A 24,302-nucleotide genomic window follows, 5' to 3' on the forward strand; every position below is an offset into this window, starting at 1 on the left:
CGTTGTGTGAGATACATCGTGGCCCCCAACCAGTAAGTGCCAGTCATAACCCCAAAGATGGTGACAATCAAAAACACCAACATAAATTTCCTAAGTATTTCTTAGAGGACTGACACTGTCCTCATTAAGAACCAATAATCTAATGATGGCATTTATACTTTTTTCCTCTAGACTTTTACTACTATAGACAAAGCAGCAAGGAGCATCCTTGCATCCATCTTTTTATGCACACATTGGAAAAATTCATCAGGGAAAGATGAATTGCCAAGTCATTTCAACTAAGGTTTCCTCACACGTAGGCCAGGGCATGAAGTGTGACTTCTCTAGAGGATGGCTCTTTCTGTTTCACTTCTTTTCACTTTTCCGGGTGGCTCCCAGACCTGAGTCACAGCGCATTCCCGTTCACTCGGAAAAGCCAGAGCCATGGCCTCCCTTTCATCTCCAGGAACGCAGCCTTCCTCTTACCTGCCCTTCTGAGGGAAGGGGCGCATTCATGATTTCAAAGAGCTCACCCTGCTCTTCCAAGGAGGTCCTCCTCTGCCACTCTGACTCACAATTTCTACTGTGAGGTGTAATCTCTGGTGGGACACCCCCTTGGTGGGGAGGTCACTACTGGACCAAATGTCAGGTTCAGAATAGGAGCAAAGTATCAGAAGCTATTATTATTAGATTGACTTTGATTGATGAGGTATCTTAGTTGTGCATATTGAAAATTCCGAGTAGCTTGAGGGCGTTTCTTGGAGAGGTGGTGAAGTTGGACTTTTTCCCAGAAAGACTGATGAAGAAGAAAGAGGTAAAAGTTCTCTGACAGTGACGAGAAAAGAGAGAGTCAGAAACTGGACTCTCAGGCTAGCAGGCAACTCTGAGGACATTTGGTCCAAGGTCTTTGATGCCCATTCCGAGAGAGAGACCCCCTCAGGAAGCCCCAGGTGAGGTAGGTGCCACTGAACGTTCTGAGAGAGAAGCAGGATTCTAAAACATTACAAAGAAGCTGTTCAAAGATTTGAGATCTGTTCATTAGTAGAAATAGAAGGCCTTTGTTTTTTTTTTTAAACGAGGAAAGACTTTGGAGCAGGAATGTTGTGGGAATAGGTTTCCCTTCAGAAAAATAGAACAGTAGACAGATAAGGAGTTTGAGTTTTGTTTCCTTCGCTTTGTCTACGTTATCTTTTCTGAGTTGTGTCTGTTTTACTAAATAGCTACTATATATGGGGCTCAACAATGGAGCCTTTATGTATATTGCCTCATCTAACATTCACAAACTTGCCAAAGGGCCAGCCCGGTGGTGCAGCGGTTAAGTTCGCATGTTCTGCTTCTTGGCAGCCCGGGCTTTGCCGGTTCGATTCCCGGGTGCGGACATGGCACCTCTTAGCCCGCCGTGCTGTGGTAGGCGTCCCACATATAAAGTAGAGGAAGATGGGCACGGATGTTAGCTCAGGGCCAGGCTTCCTCAGCAAAAAGAGGAGGACTGGCAGTAGTTAGCTCAGGGCTAATCTTCCTCAAAAACAAACAAACAAACAAAAAACTTAAACTTGCCAAGTGTTTATCATCACAGTTGTACACAAAGAGGTTGAAAAAGAGGGAGAGACTTAATCTTAGGTTACACTTTGAGAAAGTGACAGAAATAAAACTCAAGCCCAGGTCCTCTGAATCTAAGTTCTGTGCCCTTTTCAACAAACGAGCTCTAAGTTAGTTTAAACTTGTAGAATGTTAAGATGGGCATTTTATGTTTGTAACTTTCTTTGGAATATCATATTTTTTGGATTCTCTCAAATGTTTGCCTGCTTGGCCATATTTACTCGTTGCCACCTCGTGGTAGATAAGAAATGTTATGGGGAAGAGGAGAAACGGGGAGATGCGAAAACACTTGTTAGTTACTCCAAAGAGCAATCTTGGTTCAGAAATTTGAGATTCAGTCACTGAAAAGTGGCAAGCAGATAAAGCTGGTTTCCTTTGGCGCCAGCAGGCAATGGAACACACTGTGAAGCGCCGTGGCGTTGTGATCTTCCATTCAGGGCAAAGGCAGACTTGCAACAGCTTCACTCTATTTTCCTGACGGAAAAAGCAAAGACGTGGGCAGTGTATTTAATAATAAAGAGAAAAATCTGGATCGCATATGGCAACCTTAAATAAGATTAAATGAGAAAATGATGTAGGCAAATGTGTTTAGCAAAATGCCAGCCACAAATTAGCTTTTCAATAAATATTAGTTCAATTTGAGATTGTGTGTCTTTCCTAGAACTCCCTACTTAAAACATTGTGACTTGAAAAAAATATTTTTCTCCTCTTACTTTTATTACCATGATCTGATGGAGAAAAACTAACTAATCCATCCACCGACCCAACTGGGAGCCCAGTGCCCATCCCTACTGAGTCCTCACTCACTCAGGTTCCTGCGCCATTCTGCAAAGTCCTCCCCTGGGTTTACCCCAGCTGGAAACCCTACCTAGGTGGCCACACTGAAATCCCTCTTTTTCCTGCATTTCTGTGCATGCAGACAGAATGAGGGGAGTTTTCCGCAGGGAATGTCAGGAGGAGCTAGATGAGGGGAATGCTTTTTTAAACTCCTTCTCTTCTCCATTGAGTTTAAGAGGAAATGTGTGAGCTTCCACATGGTTTTGGGAACATAAGGGATGCTGTGCTAGGTTCTTCATTTTATCCCCCAGTTCCCAGCATCATCAAACCACTAATGGTGGTACACAGGTCAGCACATTTTGGCCTCATCCTAAGAAATGTTCCTGATCTGCTACCGCCAACACTCCCCTCACCCCCTGTGCCTCTGGGAAGGTGTATGATGATGAATGCTGGTGGGAGCTGTTCCAGGATCTGAAGAGGAACAAGGTGGAGAAGGGTGGAGAGAAAAAATCAGGAGAAAAGTCATCATCTGAAAAATGGAAATCTTGGATTATGATTTTTTTTTAATCAAGATGATTAAGCTATTTTAGAAACATGACTCATATATTGACTTCTGCCCTTCCTTCCTCCAATGATTATGAAAAACACATACTTGGAAGATTTTAGTAAAATTATGAGTAATACTAGAACATTTTAGTTCCTGTTTATGGAGGACAGCAGTCCAATACTTAATTGCAAGAGGAAAATGAATCCATGTCTAGGGGACACTGCCAGTTATAAAAACCAAGGAAGAATAATTTGGCTATTGTTGCTTGTAGCCCTCTCTGTGCTGCCTTTTCTCATTTCTTCTTAAGTTTTGTCACAGGTATATATACATCAGGTTTAAAGAGCCAGGTATTTCTACCAGTTGGTTTTGAACAACAGTAGTTCCTGCTCCCGTCCTCTTACATCCCCTTCTTTCCCAAGGCAATTGCTTTCACTCTTTAGCTGGTGTGTGTGTGTGTGTGTTTACGTCTTTGTCTTGACATTATATGCTTGTATTGCTGCTTTTCAATTTTTAGTCTTGGGCATACTTTCCGCTCTGGAGTATGAAAACTTAGTTCTTCCTTCTCACCTGATTTCCATCCCTCTTCTTTTTGTTTGTTTTTTGGTGAGGAAGATTGGCTCTGAGCTAACATCCATTGCCAATCTTCCTCTTTTTTCGCTCGAGGAAGATTGTCCCTGAGCTAACATCTGTGCCAATCTTTCCCTATTTTGTTTGTGGGTTGCCACAACAACATAGCTTGATGAGTAGCGTAGGTCTGCACCTGGGATCTGAACCCATGAGCCCACGCCACCAAAGCAGAGTGCTCTAAACTTAGCCACTACACCATGGGGCCAGCCCCCATCCCACTTGTCAATATAGTTTTATTGTAATGTTGGCTAAATCAATATTCAGTGTTCAAAATATTATGACTGTGATATGATAAGAAATATATACTTGATCTCTGACTCTGGTTCCTGACAGAGAGCTCCTAAAACCCTTGTAATTTTCTGCATAATAGGGGTGCTAGGAGCATCTTTTGTTCTAATATATGGCCTTTGACATAAGAGCTTCTAAGACCCTTGGAATCTCTGGTGATGGGAGTGTCTTTTTGTATGCTATTGAGATCACTGGTGGCTGGGGCTCTAGCTTCAACATGGGGGCTGGTCCTCCAGAGAGACCAAGGTATGATTAGAAGGCTGCAACTTGTAGCTCCACTCCCAACCTCTGAAGAGGGGAGAGGGGTTGGAGATTGAGTTAATCACCAGTGGTCAGTGATTTAATCCCTCATACATACATAATGGAGCCTCCATAAAAACCCTAAACAAAGGGGTTCAGAGGTATTCTGGGTTGGTGACATACCCACATCCAGGAGGGTGGGCCACCCTAACTCCATGGGGGCAAAAACTACTGATCTCAGAACCTACCAGATCTTGCCCTATGAACCTCTTGATCTGGCTGTTCATCTAATCCTTCATAATAAACCAGTAAACATAAGTAAGTTGTTTCCCTGAGTTCTCTGAGCAGTTTTAGCAAATTATTGACACTGAGAAGTGAGTGTGGGAATACCCGATAGATAGCTGGTTGGTCAGAAGTACTGGTGGCAACCTAGGACTTGCTACTGTCATCTGAAGTGGGGGCGGTCTTGTGGGACTGAGCACTAACTTTGAGTAGTGAGTCAGAACTGAACCGTAGTACACCCAGTTGTTGTCCGGAGAGCTGAAGAACCATTTAGCGTGAGAAATCCTTCCACACATTTGGTGTCAGAAGTGTTGTGAGTAGAGAAGCAAGTTTTTTTTAATGACAATGTAAATGCTATTCATGATGGAACCGTGTGTTAATAGTTGCATTTTCTTTCCTGCACACATTTTTTTTTTGTTTTCTGTTGCACTAATAATTGCCTTGTTTTGTTTGCTTTTTGCTCTCAAACTCTTCATCAATGGTCTGAAACTTTCTGAATAATTTCTCAATAATGCACATCTGGTATTCTAAGATTTTATCTGCATGAAAAGTCTCTCCTAGAGCCTCTTGTCCTGCTCCAAACTGGACTTGTCCTCATGCTCAGTGTCCCACCATTCACCCTGAGATCTGCCTTAACAATGGTCCTGGTGATCCTTTACCTCTCTCTCATCATGGATCTGTATTGTCTGTACCCTGTCTTCCTTTACTCTGTAGCTCTGGAGGAGTAGTTCCCAGAGAAAGAGTCCATAGAAAGTAAATTTTTTTGGACTTGGCTTGTCTGAAAGTCTTAATTTTGCCCTTGCACTTACTTATCCAGATAGAGAATTCTAGGTTAGAGACAAGATTTCATTGCCTTCTAGCTTCCAAAATTACCTTTAAAAAGTCTGAGACCAGTTTAATTTTTAGTAATTTGAATTTGATATTCTCGCCTCCCTCCTTCCCTCTCTAGAAGCTTGTAGGGTCATCTCTTTACGCTCAGTACTCTGAAATTTTATGAAAATGGACCAGGTACTTGGAGGACCATATTAATATGACAACCTATGTCCTTTAGTTCTGGAAATTTTTCTTCAATTATCTTGTGGATGGTTTTCTGCCCTCCGTTTATTATTTCTTTCTTTTTAGAATCCCTGTTTCTTGGATATTGGATTTCCTGGATTGGCATTCTTTTGTTTTTCACTTACATTTTTTTGCTCTACTTTTTGATATATTTCATAAATTTTGTTTTCCAGCTCTTCACTGAGTTTTTAATTTCAGGTATCATATTTTTAATTCCCAAGAGCCCCCCTTTTAAAAATTTGGACTATTTTTTTTTTTAACAACATCCCGTTATTTTATATGGCTTGCTATATTCTCTTAACTCTCTAGAATATTAAGGCTTTTTTGAGAAAGGTTTCCTTTCCTTGCATTGTTTTTTCCTCCTAGTGGCTACTTTAGTTCTTTGTTTTGGTCTTATCTTCCATCCTTTCTCAGGAGTTTTCCAAACTCCTCATTGCCTGCTTATGTTGCGTAAGGGACAGAAAGGTTGACTGGAAACTCTGAACTCATGGATGGGACTTGTTGAGCACAAACTTCACTGTAGATGGATTGGTTGGGCCAATTAGTTGAGGCATCTCTGATATTAGTGTCTTTAGATCTTCTGCTTGGAAAGTTTAGATTCTAAGAAAAGATAATACTCACATCCTGCCTGGAGGGTGAAGGCCCAGGTGCCAGTGTTCTGGAAGCCAAGGGAGGGAAAAGCATTTGTTCACCTGCTTTCCCTGATTTCAGTATACTCTTGCCTCAAATGTGATTGATATACACCCAGCTCAGAGATCTTGTTTTATCCTCTCCAAAGAATACAGCTCCAGTCTTTTCCTAGGGTCGGGGAGGAGTGGTTGCCCAATTATGCAAAAAGAGAAAGGTGATCTGGGAATCTGGATCTTAAATTGACTTATAACCAATTTTTACCTATTTTTCTTCAGAAAAATAGTACTGGTACTGCAAATCCTGAGTAAAAGTCAGGTTAGTTCTTAACTTTTCGTTCTGCTTGCATAGAATTCAATTTTCTCAGATCTGCTATGTTTTAACCACTCTTTTATCTACTTTCTAGCTTCTGAAATGTTTTTTGTTTTCTCTTTCCCTCTGTTATTGTGGATTGAAGCCTTGAAAAATCATTTCTAAAAATTCCTTGATAGTCAACTTAGAAGACTTTTGGGGAGGGAGTGAAGGAAGATGCATTGATTTAATCCTTTTCTCTCCTGATGACTTTTGATCTAGGACAGCAGTTTAAATTTTGTTTTTTGTGGTGGAATCCTGTGTTTAACTGAAATCTTAAATGGAAACTCAGTCTATAAAGTAGATATAAACAGATCTGCTCTTTTGAAGAGAGGATGAAGGCCTGTGGTACTACTTTCTCGGTTCTCCTTCTGTTCCTTCCCTACTATGAGAACCTCCTGGAAGGCATGGCTTGTCATCCACTGATTAAGAAGCTGAACATGATTTATCTTTCCAATAGATGTTAGACATTCAAGTGATGTTTATGGCTTTATGCAAGGAGCATTGATTTGTTCCTTAAGAGATTAATTTTATTGCTTCATACTGCTCAAATGAGGCAAGACAGAAAAGAACTGTTTGAAAGAGTTTTGAGTGGGTATGAAATTGGAATCTGGACCTCCTGGCAGGCTAACCTCGTAATTGTAAAAACAACTTTAAAATGTTATTTTTCATTTGAAAGGAGAGTGTGTAAATTTACCTGAATATTACACAGTAATTAACTGTGCTTATACATTTTGGTAGTTGAGGATGTTTAAAACTTCCAAATCTGCTTTCAGAAAGCTCAATTCTATTTTATATCGGATTGCTATTAGATCTAATGTTTTGTCCAAAATTAGTTACCTGAATATATGAGTAAGAGAAGGTCTGTAGCGTCAGGAAAATATTTAGAGCTTATTCTGTGTGAAATCATTATTTAACTTATGCCTGATTTAACTTAATATTTATGAGCAGTCTAGCCATTAAAAACATTGTTATTTCCTTCCTCCTCCACCTTTCTGGCACAGACCATCAGTTACCTGATGAAACCGTGGAAGAATGTGGAAGTAATCCCACGGTGCTGATCCCTTAAGGGCTCGGTGAAGAATGGAAACAAGATTTACAAATTCTGCCAAGTAAATTGTGTATTTTCACGTCTCTAAGGTAACCCCATGCACCTTTTAATGTAATAAGAAAATGTAACATAAAAAATAAACTAGTGAACAGAAACCAAAAAACTCCTTTGCTGCTGTAGAGAACGAAAATGAAGGAAGTGCAAGTAGGTCTCTTCAGAATTGTCCACTTGGAGTCTGACATTCTGCTGTTACTTGTTTGACACTAGCATTATTTCACAGGGGACTCAGGCATCACTCTAAAAAATATATTGTCAGTGGTGCTACAGAAAAGGATTCATCAGCTTCTCTTGCAGGCATGAGACACCTTTAGAAAAGAGAAACATGACAGAAGTCTTGTGAGAAACACCCAGTATTTCGACTGCTGTTGCATATTGGAAGGAATCTCAAAAACAACTAACAGTATTGTCCTGCTTGCGGCCTCTTTTGGAGGCAGGCTATGATTGGGACATGAGACCTCTGTAAGACATATCTAGTGGAGCACTGAGAGATGGATGAACAGGTGCCTGAGGAGGGGTACTCTTTCAGCCTTCTTACAGAAGAGTACTGAAAGAGGAGAAAACATTGGTTTCACAGAGCCGTCAACTGTAGAGAAGGAAAAGTCCTGAGAAAGAGTATTTCTGGAGAAGTGGATGCTGTGATGACTGTGGAAGTCACATGAAATTGCCTGTGAGCACACAGGGATACTCAGTTACATGTGACTGCAACAGGGCATGTGTGCCAAGGCCTCAACCAGCTTCTTGATGACATCATGAAGCTGGCCTTTCACCAAAATGTTGTGAAACACGTGGAAGCCACTCATTGCTGCTTCTTCAAGAAGAAACCAGAGGAAAACATGCAAAGAACTAAACCAAATCACTAAAGCTGTCTTTCAAAACTGTTGATCAGATTGCATTATCTACTCTTTGATAATCTTTCGAGAAAAATGCAGCAGCTCTTAAGCCAATGCTGTATTTGAGAGGTAGTTGAACTTCTTTTTCCTGAGGTCTCCACTATAAATGCTAATCTTAGTTTTTAGTTCCCTTTAATGTTTCAGACATAGACTTCTCACCTGTTGGCTCTTGAGGGAGACCATGTAAAGTGGGAGGCAAGCCCATGATCTGTGAGAGGTCATGGGGCAGGATGGAGACTCCAGGATCTTGGCCATCTGAAGAGAGGTGTCCTTTCCCTGCTTCTCCACCTGCATCCCTCCTTCTCTCTCTTCCCTCTTTCTCCTTTTTCTTTTCTATTTTTCAAGTTCGTAGGCATTCTTGCTCCTTAAATCCACCTTAGTTGGGTCTTTCCCCATGGCTCCTTGAGCCTGGGGGGCTGATCTGTACTGGTGTCACATCATGTCGTTGTTGGTGGAGGCAAAATGTAACATGTGTGAAATCACTTGATAAATGGAGTGGTGCTCTAGCAGGTTGGTTGTTATTCTCTTCAGCATTGTTCTAGGATGCAGCTCATCCTGCGTACGGTAGTCCTCCCCTGAGTGCTCGCTGTGAGCTTTGTTCGGAGCTCCTCTTGTCATGCCATTTACTCTTGCTTCCGTGGCTCCTATTGTGAGGTCTGTTCTGTATCTGATCACCCAGTTGCCTTTCTTCGTCTTTCTCTTCTTTTCATTATTACTTCTCTACTCTTTCTCATTTCTTCAGAGCCTTCTTATGAAAGGATTAATTTTGGTTTGTCAAGCATATTGAATCTAAGGTGTTAATGGCTAAGAGCTTTGATGTTAACATGTCAGGGAAATTTACATTTTAACTAGAGACTCCTGGAACTTCAAGATGGAGCTTGCCAGTGAAATTTTTGGCAGCATGAGAGCTCAGTGAAGGAGAAAGAGAAGGCTCTTCTTTGTTCTTCCAAGACTTGTGCATATGAATGATTTCTTACTCTACCCGTTCAGGAGGTGAGTTTTAATATAAAGTATACTGGCTATTAAATAAAATATTAACCCGGGTCATGATGGATCAGGGAAGGTTTGTGGTTAGAGGGGGGAAAAGAGATAAAGGCATCTTTTAAGGAAAAGTAGGTAAGAAATAGTACAGTAAGAAACAAAGTGCAAAATATGGGTATTTCAGTCACTCCTGGGGCCTCTATTTTGTTAAAATTTTGCTGCATCTGGCTCTGATAAAGACCAGGCAAATACAGGTAATGCAAATAGAGACAGGGTGTCATTGAGCTGGGAGTGATTTGCATGGCAAGGGAGATCACAGGAATCCTGTTTTCAAATCCTGGGGGATTGGGGTTGTCTGCTGGTATCTAGGCTTTTGCATGAGTCCAGAGACAGAGCTTTCTGCATCTCTGGTCTCAGCAGGGTGGCTTGGTCACAGAGGCTCTTTTTCCCTGTGGCTGTGTCACAGAACTTCAGAGTAGGAGCCAAGTGTGAGCAGAACTTCCCTGGAGAAGATGCCCTCCTCATCCACCCTGATCTTCGTGGTTATCTTTTTTCTGGAGACCTTGGCTGCAATGTTGCAGAACGGCTTCATGGTTGCTGTGCTGGGCAGGGAGTGGATGCGATGCTGCACACTGCCTGCAGGTGACATGATTGTGGCCTGCCTGGCTGCCTCCAGGTTCTGCCTGCATGGGATGGCCCTCCTGAACAACCTCCTGGACTCCTTTAATTTTCGTTCCATCGTTTCCTATTTCAACATCCCTTGGAACTTTATCAACACTCTCACTTACTGGCTGACTGCCTGGCTTGCTGTCTTCTACTGTGTGAAGATCTCATCCTTCTCTCATCCCATCTTCTGCTGGCTGAAGTGGAGGATTTCTCGGTCAGTGCTCAGGCTGCTGCTGGGTTCCCTGATCATATCTGGTGTGACAGTCATCCCAGCAGTCACCAGAGATATAATTCTTATACAGATGATTGCCTCCCAGAGTTCCCATGGAAACTGCACTCTGGCTGATAGAATAAGGACCTTCCATAGGTATTTTTTGATGCCTATTATAGTTCTGGTATTGTCGATTCCCTTCCTCCTGTTCCTGGTGTCCACCCTTTTGCTCATGTTCTCACTGCACTGGCACTTGCGGCAGATGAGGGCCCACAGATCCAGCCCACGTGATCCCAGCACCCAGGCTCACACCATGGCCCTGAAGTCACTTACCTTCTTCCTCGTGTTCTACACATCATATTTCCTGTCCCTGATTATTGCTTTTATGAAAATCACAACCCTGCAGGATCAGTGGCACTGGGCCTGGGAAGTGGTGACCTATGCAGGCATCTGTTTGCACTCCAGCATCCTGGTGCTAAGCAGCCCCAAGTTGAGAAAGGCCCTGAAGATGAGGCTTTGGAAAGCCCTGGACAAAAAGCAGTTTATTTTGAGTTATCAGTATCAATAACAAATATCAACAGACAAGCCCATGGGTGGGAAGAATGTGCAAGGTTTTGGCCCCATCTTTCTTTCTTTGCATTTCCGTCTTCCTTTTCCATTCCTTCCATGCCTTATTAACTCTTTTTCCATCCTTCTCTGTTCCTACTATCCCCACCACTGCTCTTAGTCCATAGTCTGGGTTCCAAACCACCTTGACTAGGATGGTGACCTAATTTCCTCACAGGCCTCTCTCACTCTCTATATAAGAAAGCCTAATAATATTCTCCAAGCACCATTGTGGTCTGTACCTCCTTTAGAGATGTGTAACAGTTGTCAGTTTTCTCTGTGGTCAACATGAAGGTTTTTTTAAAAAAATTGTAGAATAGATCTTCCCACGCTGTCCACTTTGTGATGACAACTACCACCCCTCACTGCTTTGCTCTCAGCTCAGTCTCTCTGCTTCAGCCCAGTAAAGCTTCTTTTCATCTCTCCTCATGTTCCTCCCTCCAGCCTGTGGTCATTTGGACCACCTGAAACTCCCTTCTTTCCTTTCTCTGCCAATCTTTGCCATGCCCTTCTTTTGTGACCTGCTTAAGGCTAATTCCCCACAAGGAACTTTTTCAATTTGATCCCATGGGAGGCTGAGGGCAGATAGGAGTCTTTGCCACTATAAATCCTGGCCATGATTTTGTGTGTTTACTGCATGTTGAATTAAAAAGATTGTCTGATGTTATAATACTTGTAGGTTTGGGCCAACAGAAGATAGAGAAGGAAAAGAAAGGAAATTCACTACAGTTCTTAATTTTGACAATCTTTCTCTTTCTGTCCACTCAGCCAAGAGGTGGACCTTTGATGCTGATGCCTAGGGTAATCTTCCCCAAATTGGTGTGTTTACATACAAGAGTGTGAACAAACTGATCCTTTGGATGTAGGAAGAAAAGTGTGGCAACTTCAATTTATTTTTATCTCATCCCTTTAATTCCTATTTTTTGATATATATTTATGAAGTACCTAATGTATTAGTAAAGTAGTAGATGCATATAATTAAAATAAATAAGTATACATATTGTGGGATTCATGTTCATAAGTGGCTTTTTTTAACTGACAGATTTCACCATAAAATAAGTATGGAAACTAAGAGACTAGAAGAAATTGGGAAAAACACCAGACATGGTTAAGAGAGATTCATGTGTTTGAGCTAGTCTAAATAGGAGTAAAAATAACAGGACAGAGTAGACATTACTTAGAATTTCAGATAAGAGTTGCATTTATGGTAAGTTGCCCAACAGCCTTGGGAAGCTGAGGCCCCAAAACCTTATGTTATAATGCTAGCTGGAGGCTGAATTGTGGCAAGAGGAGAGAGGAAGAGAGAAGCATGGATGAGCTAACAGGGTCAGGAGTTTTAGATTGGAAGAATATGATTAAGATTTTAAAAGAGCAGAACTAAAACTCTTGTAATTTTCTGGATGATAGAGGTGCAACGAGTATCTTTTGTTCTAATATATGGTCTTTGACCTCAGTTCTTGACACAAGATCTTCTAAACTCCTTAGAATCTCTTGAATGATAGGAGCATTTTTTTGTATGCTAATACAATGGCTGGTGGCTGGGGGCCCTAGCTTCAGCATGGGAGCTGATCCACAAGAAAGACCAAGGCGTGATTATAATGTTGAAACTTTCAACACCGCCTCCAATTTCAAGGGGGTGGAGATTGAGTCAATAACCAGTAGTCAATGATTTAATCAATCATACCTACATAATGAAGCCTCCATAAAAATCCTAAATAAAGGTGTTCAGGGAGCTTCTGCATTGGTGAACACATCCACATTCCAGGAGGGGAACACCAACTCCACAGAGGTAGAAGGCCCTGTGCTTGGAATCCTTCAGGTCTCACCCTATGTATCTCTCATCTGGCTGTTCATCTGAATCATTTATAATAACTGAAAATGTAAGGAGTTCTCTGAGTTGTTTTAGCAAATTGTTGAACCTGAGGAGGGAGTTAAAGCCTCAATATGTAGCTGGTTGGTCAGAAGTACAGGTGACAACCTGGGACTTGCCATTGGTGCCTGAAGTGGGGAGCAGTCTTGTGGGACTGTGCCTTTAACCTGTGGGTCTGCACTACCTTTGAGTGGTGAGGGTCAAAATTGAACGGTAGGACACAAAGTTGTTGTCTGCAGTGTTGGAGAATTGGTTGGTGTGAGAAATCTCCACACACACAAGGTGTCAGAAGTGTTGTGAGCAGAGAAACAAATTTTATTATAATAACAATGTAAATGCTATTCATGATGCAACCATGTGTTAAGCAGTTACATTTTCTTTTCTGTACAAATTTTTGCTTCCTGTTGCCTTAATAATTGCCTTGTTTTGTTTGCCTTTGCTCTCAAACTCTTCATCAATGCTCTAAATCTTTCTCAGCAATTTTGGAGTCATCAAGTATTCTAAACTTTTATTTGTGTGAGGAAGTCTCTCCTGGAGCCTCTCGTCCCCTTCCAATCTGGACTTGTCCCTATGCATGATACATCTCCCTTCATCCTGAGAGCCACCGTTATAATCCATCCTGGTGACCCTTTGCCTCTCTCTCATCATGGATCTTGTATTGTCTGTCCCCATGTCTTCCTTTATCGTGGTATTCTCTCTAGCTGTGGAGGAGTTTATTCTCCAGTAGCTCCCAGAAAAGGTCAATATATAGTATTGACCTAAAACAAATAGGCAGCCAGTTATTTTACCAGCAGTGTAAGTTTTTTTCAGGAATGGCGAAGAATTGCAATTTGGGAGATGCAGTCTATGGTGAAACACACACAAGTCTGGAGAAGACAAAGGAGACAAGTGTTCTTCTATGAAGTTGGGAGAGGCTGTCATAAACAAATAGTCCATTGGAGGAGAGTGAGAATTCAAAGTGTAGCAACTTTTCTTTGGCTAAGTTATGACAGTCTCTCATTGGCTGAGCCCTTGCTGGGCAAGCCCTTCTGCTGGGGTGGTAGGTAGTATTGCTTCTTGTAGGGAATGCAAGGTATGTTTGTTCTTATTGGTGTCAGTAGTGTCTTTTGAGTGGTATGTGGATGAGAGTTCTCTCTTCTGGGCTTCCAACTCCATTTTAAATGTAGTTTAATATATTAATTTTCACATTTTCCCATTTTGATCAAGATCTTTCTCTGACACCATTGCTGACTGAGAGTCAAGTTTTTCCAGATTTAGTGGGCTTTTTTCCCTCCACGCCAGGAAGGACCTTTGCTGGGTGTTGTGTCCCACTTCCCTGGGAGTTAACAGATTGGAAACCTGTTGAGGTCACATTAGAGTAACAAGGAGGGTTAGGAGGGAGATCTCTTAGGCATTTCCCATCTAAGTCTGTGTTCTTCTGATAGGCCTGGTCTGGATGTCCATCTTGAGAAAGCTGTCTCATTGGATGTTGTCTGCTCCAATTCTGGAAAACCTTTACCTTTTCAGGTTACGAGATGGTGTGCAGGTCTAGTCAATATTTGGTGCTTTTTTTAGATGTGTCACACAATTACAAGGGTCTATTCCTTGGAGTTTGGCAGCTCAAGGACTAGTTAGCAGCACTTGATAAGGGCATTTCCAGTGAAGCTAAAGAGAGTCTTTCTGAAGATATCTTTTCCAATAGATGAAATCCCTAGATTGGAAGGTGTGATGCTTAATGTCTTTGTCTTCCTGGAGCACACCATGGAAAGATTTATCTACCAGAACATGGTTAGTTTTGATAGAAACACTTAGGCATTAACAATATTAAAGTACATCTCCTTTTATCAGCTGCAGATCAAAAGACGCAGGGGCAAGGTGCATTGGGCATCCTGTGACTATCCCAAAGGGTGAGAGTTTATGAGTTCCAAAAGGCATAGGTCTGACATTTAGAAGGACCAATCAAAATATTTTTGGCCAAGGTATTTAGAAGCTCTCTGCAAGTTTTGCCAATTGAGTCTTAATATCACTGTTAGTGCATTCAACTAATCAGAGGATTGGGGGTGGTAAGCACAGTGAAAATGTTGTAAAAATGGCCAAAGAGCAAAGATTTGTCAGAGCACCTGGCTGGTAAAATGGGTTCTTTGATCACTGTGAATTTCAAGACAGGTTCCCCAAGTAGGCATAATCTTTTCCAAAAGAACTTTAGCCACAGAAGAGGCAGTAGCCTGTCTAAAAGGGAAGGCTTCAGTCAAGTGAGAAAATAATATAGACTGTAACTAAAACGCATTTATATCCATGAGATAGGTGTGACTGTAGAAATCCATTGGTTGGGGCTCAAATGGCCCATTAGGCAATTTAAAATGTCCAGGAGCAGTGCAAACAGGCTGCCCTGGATTGTGCTTTGGAGAGGTGGGACAAGTGAATTATTAATAAGGTGTATTAATAAGGTATTAATAAGGCCTTATGAATAGTTCCCCATCAATATTGATTTATGAATTATATCATTTTGCCAGTGGACCGATGGTTTAATGCAGGTACAGTGGTTAAAAGTGGAAATTTTAGAGTCCGTGGTAGGACTGAGTTGTTATTTGGTCCAAACCAGAGCTTTCTATTTTTATTAAAGCAACAATTGCTGAATTTCCAACTTTGTTTTTCCTTTTTTAAGGCCAATTGTTGGACATCTCTTGTTAGTTTTTCTAAGTTAACATTTGGGGAAATATCTCTTTGGACCACAACAGAGATTTGGCTGCTGTTGGTTCCTTTAAGTGTAGCATTTCTTGTGGAAGTGTCAACAAGATGATTTCCCTTAGCATCAAGAGAGTCAAGTTTAGAATTCCCTGGGATCTTAATAACAGCTAAAGTAGCAGATAAAATTGTAGCATCCAATAATTTGTGAATGTAAGAGTCATTTTTAGTTTTCTCTCTGCTGGAAGTAAGGAAGCCATGTTGCTTCCACAGCATTCCAAAATCATAAGCCACTTCAAAAATGTATCTACTATCAACAAAATGTTAGCAGTTTTCCCATTGGCTAGGGTTTAGGTCCATTTGAGTGTGTATAATTTGGTTTGTTGGGCTGTAGTAGCCAAAGGCAAAGGTGCCACTTCAATTCCATCAAAGGTGTTGATATTGCAAATCTAGCACAATATTTGCCAACGTCATCTTTTAAATAAGAATCATCAGTGAACCATGAGAAGTCAGTGTTACTCAAAGGAGTTTCCTGGAGATCATCACGAGGAGTCAGGAGGCAATCCATCAGCGTTAAGCAGGTGTGAAGGACTTCATCAGTAATTGAATTGAGAAGAGTAACAGGGTTAAGGTTGTTATAATGTGAAAGAATTACGTGAAGAGGAGTTAGCAAAAGGATTTCAGAGGAGGTGAGGCAGCTGGCAGAAAAACGTTGAGTGTGATGAGAATTCAGGAGAACTTCTACTGCGTGAGATACTAAAATGGTTAAAGGAGATCCCACAACTATTTTCTGATGACCTTAACCAAAACGGCAGTAGCAGTAATGGCTCTAACGCAAGAGGGTATTCCCATATCACAGGGTCCACTTTTGGGTTATAATACCTTCTGAGTCAATGGTGGTCCCCATGTTTTTGGTTATTCGCTTCCTTTTCATATACAAAAAAGAAATAGGGAAGCTGAGAATTGGGATACTCAAGAGCAGGTGGTTCCCCTACTCTCCTTTAAGGCTTTAAAGCTTATGTTGTCCTGTTCTTTTCATAGGACTGGGTCAGGGTTTTGTCTTTAGTAAAATATATGGAGGTTTGTCCATAAGAGAGAAATTTGGAATCCAATTTTAGCAATAACCAGCTAGCCTGAGAAAATCTCACAGTTGATGCTTAGTTTTTGGTTTGGAGAAACTTAGGACACCATGAAGCCTATCTGGATATATGTGTAGCCCTTGTTTTCGTATGACATGTCCTAAATATCAGATCTGGGTTTGGAAAAAATGCAATTTTTCCGTGGTGACTTTGTGACCCTTTAAAGCTAAAAGCTTTAGCAAGTGGATGCTGTCTTCTTGTGAGGAGGCTTGGGAGGGAGAGCAAAGAAGTAAATCATCTACATATTTTAACAACGTAAATCTCCTAGGAAACTTTATATCATCCAGATCAGCTTTCAGGATTTGTGAGAAATAAGCAGGATTCTCAGCAAAACCCTGAGGCATTAATGTCCAGGTGAATTGTTTTCCTTCCCAAGTGAAGGCAAAAAGTTATTGGCTAGCTTCGTCAACTGAAATACTAAAAAATGCACTGCATAAATCATTTACAGTAAGGAATTTGCTTTCAGTTGGGAATGGATGTTAATAGCGTATGAGGATTAGTAAGAAGAATGTGTCGAGAGATAACAATGTTGCATATTTCTTGGAGCTCCTGGACAAATGGCCACCACGGGCCTTTGAGTTTTCTCATAAGTAAAATAAGAGTTTTACAGGGACTGGTACAAGGGATAATGAGATCCCGACTCTTGTAATCTTCTATTATGGGCTTTTCACCTTAAAGGGCTCTTTTACTTATAGAGTATTGATTAATTCTGGGGAGAGGTTTTAGGATTATATTTGAATCTTGATGGGAGGTGCACTATGGATTTTGCCAATATCAGTGGGAGATTTTGCCCATAAAGAGGGTGGTAGTTGATTCACTAGGGGAAAATGATCAGTGTCTACAGAGTCAGCTCTAGTTCCATCAGAAATGGCACAAACAAAAGATGTTGAAGGGTCACTTAGTTTACTTGGTTGGCTATTTTGATTGTTAATACAAAATTGTAGAATTATTTCTTCTTTTTGGGAGAAAGAGATACAAGCATGATACTTTTCTAAGAAGCTTCAATCTAATAAGTGAATAGGGGCAGAGGAGCTAAGGAAAAAAAGGTTGGATATTTCCGAAAGGGCCTAAACAAAAGAGAGCAGGTTCAGAGACAGAAACATCTTCAGGTTTATTAGAAACCCCCATTATCTGAACTGTTGTAGTGAAGCAGGGGCCACCTTATAGTAGTGGGGTTGAGCATTGTGAGTGTGGCTCTGGTGCCAATAAGGACAGACAGAGATTCATTCTCAACCTGGAAAACTGTTTCTCTGAGCCAATTAAATGGGAGGAATGGATAAGGCCCCTGGAGTTCCTCAGAGCTCCATCTTTGGGATTTAGAAGGACACTGGAAAGGTTAGTTAGAGGGCTGAAAGTTCCTGAAGCATCTAGGTTTGTAAGAATCTCTTTTCCAACGTCCTGGCTCTTTGCAATAATAGCAGAAACTAGGAGGTTTTTGGTTTTGTGTAGGGATATTCACTTGTCAGATTTGAAGATTAAGAATTTTGGCAGTCTTTCTTTTAGGCAACTCATGTAGGGTGTGAGTGAGCTGATTTGCCAAATCAACTAAATTTATAGAGCGCACAGTTTCCCATTCCACCCTGGTCCTTTTTACTAAAAGGGAAAGGCCCCAGTTCAGTCCGTTAATACACATAAAGTTAAAAGCTACCCACGTGGATGCCACATCTGAAGGAAGATCAGACTTTTGTCTGGAGACAATCTGAAGGCAATTATAATAGTCATGAAGAGGTTTACCAGATTTTTGTGCATAAGCCTGAATTTTGTCCCAATCAATAGGCTTAGGAAAAACTACTGTAATTGCTTGGTGGATTTTCCCAGCAAGTGATATAGCCTTTAGTCAAAAGTTAGGTCTAAATTTTTTCTAAATCCCTTTCAGGATTTTCCCATTGGGCACATTTTATCCAATGTTTGACTTGACCCTCACCAACAAGCATGTGGACTAACTGATATAGGTCTGAAAAACCAGGTTGATAAGTGAATAACTATGTTAGATACTTCAGCAACCTACAGGGATACTCAGGTACTTTAGAAAACTCTTCAACTGTGGCTCATAATTGAATATCCAGGGAACATACAAGATTTGACTTTTCTTTGGATCCTCAAAAGATTTAACAGGTTCTCATAGGTTCAGAGAAGGAGGGAGCAGGGAGATGCTTAGAGAAAAGAGGAAGTTTGGTGAGAGAATTAGAATGGGGAAACTAAGGATGTAGAAGAGGTGTAGGCAGTATAGAAGGGAAGGAGGAATATGGCACTGGAGTTGGGGCCTAAGCTGATGCAGGTCCGGAGACAAAGGAGGTGAGAGAGGAGAAAGAGAGGGTTTGAAGCCACTTTTCATTTCTTTAATTGTTTATTTGCCTCAGTTAATCTTAACATTTTATTTTTCAGAGAAGCAATTTGAAGACTCCTGGTAACATATGGAAACCTCAAAATTCCAATTGAAATATCCATTCCATTCAATTTTGGCAATTTCAGAGCTATGGTTATCCAATTTGGTTTTAAGAACAGTAAGTTTGGGGAGTTCAAAAGTTCCCCATAATGACCACTGGTGTTCTAAATTGCTTTTGGTTAAGTCAGCTCATTTTATTCAGAAAGGCGCATCAGCAGAGATCGTGATTTTTAAACATAAAACCAGCCAGAATCTCTGAAGGGGGGTGTGCCCTAAAAACATTTAGATGACTGGGATCCAACTTCTCAGAGGTCTTTCTCTAAAACAAAAGAAAAATTTCTAAACAGCCTTCAGGACAAATGCCTTCACAACTCCAATAGAAGAGCCTAGTTCCAAGAGGAATTGAACCAAAGGCCAACACAGTTCTGGTAAGAACAGTCCAATTCCAAAGGAATCAAACTAAAGTCTAGCACCATTCCCACAGGAACATTCTGATTCCAAAGAAGTCAGACCACAGGTTGAATGGCATAATTCCAGTAGGAACTCTCCTGTTCCAAAAGGAATCAGACCAAAGTCCAAAGGAGTAGTGGAAGAAAGGGCAAAAGCCTTTATTAACAAAAGGACAAGTTCTGAATAAAGCCTGAAGAGCTTCAAACACAAGGAGAGCGGACCTCAAGATCCAGGAGAAAGGCTACCCTCAAACTTGTGACAACTAATCAACAGAAACCTCCTTAAATTGGAGTCAAGAGGCCAGAATGGGGAGCTCTCATGCCCTATGTCTATACGAGAGCCCAACAGGAAAGAGAAGGTCTTACTCTTGCTTCCCGGCAACAGCTCAGCCAATGAGAGACTGTCACAACCTAGCGAATGATAAGCCAGTACATTTCAAACTCCTAGTCTCCTCCAATGGACTCTGTTTACAGTACTAAACTTAAAACTTCTTCTTCCTTCTATAAAAGAATTTCTCCCCTCTTGTTACTCCAGACTTGCACATGGTCATCACAGTTGTAGACCCCAAATTTGAAATTCTTTACTGATCCTAAATACATCTATTTTGCTGGAGAAATAAGTGGCTATCTATTTGTTTAAGGTGAGCATTTTGGTGGCTTATATGAGGATCCAGAGAAGACCCCCAACGACTCCACGGCTGGTGAGCAAACAAGTGCAGTACTCATTAGAGCCCATCGAACTTGCTGCTTTTCTCATCGACCCTGGAGTTTGAGGGTCAGTCTCTCTCTTCGATTCAAGCCTCCACTGTCATTGCATTTGAGATTCTACAAGCTTTATTCAAGATCTATTTTAAGGTTTCATCCTTTTCTGGTTAAGGCCTTGTTTTGTCTGTGAAAACTCAGTTGACTCTTTGGCCTGACTTTTCTGAATCAGGCTGTTCTATTTGAATGGGCTGTTCAGCCATTAGCCCAATTCCTCTGGAATTAGACTGTTTAATTGGAACTGTGGCATTCAGCCTCCAGCCTGACTCCGAAGGAATTTGGCTGTTCTATTGGAACTGTGCTGTTTAACTTTCAACCCAACTCATTTGGAATTAATCTATTCTAGTGGAACTGTACTTTCAGTCTTCAGCCTAACTCCTTTAGGATTAGGCTATTCCATTTAACTGTGGTGTTTAGGTTTTGGCCTGACTCCTTTAGAATTAGGCTGTTCTTTTAGAACTGTGATGGCATTAACAAGGTCATTTTTTTAAATAAAATTTATCTTTAGCTTTTTACTTTGTTTTTTTTTTTCTCTTAAAGATTTTGTTTTTCCTTTTTCTCCCCAAAGTCCCCTGGTACATAGTTGTATATTTTATTTGTAGGTCCTCCTAGTTGTGCCATGTGGGATGCCACCTCAGTGTGGCCTGATGAGCGGTGCCATGTCTGTGCCCAGGATCCGAACCGGTGAAACCCTGGGCTGCTAAAGCAGAGCACGCAAACTTAACCACTGGGCCACGGGGCCAGCCCCAACAATAAGGTCATTTTTAAAAGAAAAGTAGTAAAGAGATAATGCAGTAAGAAATAAAGTTAAAGTATAGGTATTTTAAGTCACCCCCAGAGCCTCTATTTTGTTAAAATTTTACTGCATCTGGCTTTTGTGAAGAACAGGCCAATACAGGTTATGCAAATAAAGATCGGGCATAATTGAGCTGAGGGTGATTTGGATGGCAAGGAAGATCACAGAAATCCTGTTTGCAAATCCTGGGATGCTAAGGGTGTAGTCTGGTAACTAGGCTTTTGTGTGAATCCAAGGAGAGAGTTTTCTACATCTCTGGTCTCAACAGGGTAGCTTGGCCAGAGAAGCTGTTTTTCCCTGTGGATGTGTCCTAGCACTTCAGAGTAGGATCTGAGTCTAAGCAGAACCTCCCTGGAGAAGATGTCCTCCTCACCCATGTTGATCTTCATGGTCATCTTTTTCTTGGAGTCCTTGGCTGCAAATTTGCAGAATGGCTTCATGGTTGCTGTACTGGGCAGGGATTGGATGCAGTGCCACACATTGCTCACAGATGACATGACTGTGGCCTGCTTAGCTGCCTCCAGGTTCTTCCTGCATTGGATGATTCCCCTGAATAAACTCCTAGCCTCCTTTGATTTTTGCTCCAAAATTCACTATTTCAACATCCCTTGGAGCTTCATCAACACACTTTCTGCCTCCCTGCCTGGCGTGCTGTCTTCTACTGTGTGAAGATCTCGTCCTTCTCTCATCCAGTCTTCTTCTTGCTGAAGTGGAGGATTTCTCAGTCACTGCCAAGGCTGCTGCTGGGTTCCCTGATAATATCTGGTGTGACAGTCATCTCATTAGCCACTGGGCATAGCATTCTTGTGTAGATGGTTGCCTGCCATATTTCCTATGGAAACAGCACTGTGGCTGATATAACAGAGCACATCTCTTTGTACATTTTTCTGGCTAAGATACTGCTTGTGTTATTGATTTCCTTCCTCCTGTTCCTGGTGTTCACTCTCTTGCTCATGTTCTCACTTCACCGGTCCTTGAGGCAGATGAGGGATCATAGACCTGGCCCACACGATCCCAGCACCCAGGCTCACACTATGGCCCCGAAGTCACTTGCTGTCTCTCTCGTCTTCTACACATAATATTTCTTGTCCCTCATTATTGTTTCTATGCATATCACAACACTTCATAATCACTGGAACTGGGTCTAGGATGTGGTGATCTATGCAGGCATCTGTCTATGCTCCAGCATCCTGGTACAAAGCAGCCTCAAGCTGAGAAAGGCCCTGAAGATGATGTTGTGGAAATCCCTGGACAAAAGGTGATTCATCTCAAGTTATCAGTGTCAATAACCAGTATCCGAAGACAAAGCCATGAGTGGGAAGAATGCACAAGATTTGGGCCCTGTCCTCTCTTTTAATTTCCTTCTTTTTACCCACTTCTTCCATGCTCCATTAATTCTCTTTCCATCCCTCTCTGTTTCTATCACCCTCCCCACTGCTCCTAGTCCCTAGTTTGGGTACAAAACTACCTTGTCTAGCATTCTGACCTCATTTCCTTACAGGTCTCTCTCATTCTCTATTCGAGTAACACTAATTAGATTCTCTAAATGTCTTTGTGGTTTGTGCTCCCTTTATAGAGACATGTAATGGTTGTCAGTTTTTTCTGTGGTCAATCTAAAGTGTTTTTATTTTTAATGTTATCATAGATTGTCCCACCTCACCCACTTTGTGACATCAACTTCCCCACTCTCACTGCTCTGTTCTCATTCAGTTTCTCTACTCCAGCCCAGTAAAGCTTATTTCGATCTCCTCTTGTGTTCCTCCCTCCAGTCAGTGGTGTTTGGCCCACCTGCAACTTCTTGCTTTCCTTTATCTGCCAATCTTTGCCATTCCCTTCTTTTCTGCCCTGCTTAAGACCAAATTCACACATGGAGCTTTATCAGCTTGATCCAGTGAAAGTCTGAGGGAAGATATGAGTTTTGTACCACTGTATGTCCTGTTCAGGTGTTACAGCAATTGCTCCAGGTTGAATTGAAAAGAATAGTCTAATGTTGAAGTGCTCTTAGGTTTTGGCCAACAAAGACAGAGAAGCAATACAATGGAAATTTACTACAATTCTTAAAATTGATAATCCTATTCTTCTTGGCCCTCAGCCAGGAGTGGACCCTGGATGCTGATACCTAGGGTTGTAGTCTCCAAATTGAGATGTTTACACCTCAGAGTGTGTGCAAAATGATCCATTTGAGGTGTAAAGACAGTGTGGCAACTTCAATTTCCATTTATTTATTTTTGTAAAGATTTTATTTTTTCCTTTTTCTCCCCAAAGCCCCCCAGTACATAGTTGTATATTCTTAGTTGTGGGTCCTTCTAGTTGTGGCATGTGGGACACCACCTCGGTGTGGCTGGATGAGCAGTGCCATGTCCGTGCCCAGGATTCGAGCTGATCAAACACTGGTCAGCCTGCAGCGGAGCATGCGAACTTAACCCCTCGGCCATGGGGCTGGCCCCAATTTCCATTTATTTTTATCTCATCCTTTAAATTCCTATTTTTGTTGTATGCTTTATGATGTGCATAATGTATTACTAAAGTAGTACATGCCTATAATTAAAGTAAATAAGTATGCATATGTTCGGATTCATATTTATATATATATTTTTCCCAATGGTGTCCACTATAAAAATATATTGATATCAAGAGGCTAGAAGCAATTTGCAAAAGCATGAGACACAGTTAAGAGAGATTTGTTGGGGAAGAAGAAATATTTCTCTATCCTTCTAGGTTCTTCTGGCTGGTCTAAGAATTAAATTAATGTGGTACAGAATAACAGGAGAAAATCAAATAAATTTAATAGCATGTATACATGGAAGAAACCCAGGAAAACTGAGTAACTCGCCAAAATGGCTGAAGGTACCAACTTACATACCATCTCCAGCTAAAGGCAAAGGAGGATATTGGGTATAGTGGTTTGGGACTTCAAAGGGGAGGATGGCAATTCACATGGAGGTGGAAAAGCATATTTGGTAAACAAATGTTTGCCATGCCTTGAAAATACCATGAGACATGGAGAGGACTTTGATCAAATGGGCCTTGCTATGTCCTCCTTGTCTACTACAGCTATTTCATATTATACTGTACTTGTCTACGGTATTAGCTCCTTCCTGAAGCAGGCCTTATATCTTATATTCTTTTAGACATTTAGGGAGAAGGTCAAAGTTTCTTACTGAGGCTGTTGTTCTTAAAAATAATCAAGCAAAAGAGACACATTTTTGGGTAACTAATTATGTTCCCCTACATTTCCACTGTCGAAACTTTAAGAAGTTTCCCATTCTAGAGGCTGAGTTGGCAGGTTGTTCCATGTCATTGATCAAGTCTCTTAGTCCTGGCAATATGTCAGTCCAGTTAAATTCACTTCAGGAGGTGGTGATGCAGGTGGATTTCCAAAGTTAGGCCTATCTTGT

General features: G+C 41.3%; 1 protein-coding gene across 2 annotated transcripts in view; it reads left to right on the top strand.

Moving 5' to 3' along the window:
- The first annotated feature begins 608 nt into the window (after window positions 1-608).
- Window positions 609-24,302, top strand: part of LOC103562814 (taste receptor type 2 member 143-like) — a 57,419-nt gene continuing 33,725 nt past the window's right edge. The window contains exons 1-2 of one of the 2 annotated variants that reach the window (XM_070616650.1): window positions 609-934; window positions 7,378-11,653. In XM_070616650.1, coding sequence (XP_070472751.1) covers window positions 9,868-10,800 — 933 coding nt within the window. In that variant the 5' untranslated portion in view covers window positions 609-934; window positions 7,378-9,867 and the 3' untranslated portion in view covers window positions 10,801-11,653. Of the gene's footprint in view, window positions 935-7,377; window positions 11,654-24,302 lie in introns of those variants that run through there. The other variant, XR_011539295.1, reaches the window with a different exon arrangement.

The sequence above is a fragment of the Equus przewalskii genome, chromosome 4 (assembly GCF_037783145.1).
Source record: "Equus przewalskii isolate Varuska chromosome 4, EquPr2, whole genome shotgun sequence".
In the NCBI taxonomy this organism is placed as follows: Eukaryota; Metazoa; Chordata; class Mammalia; order Perissodactyla; family Equidae; genus Equus; species Equus przewalskii.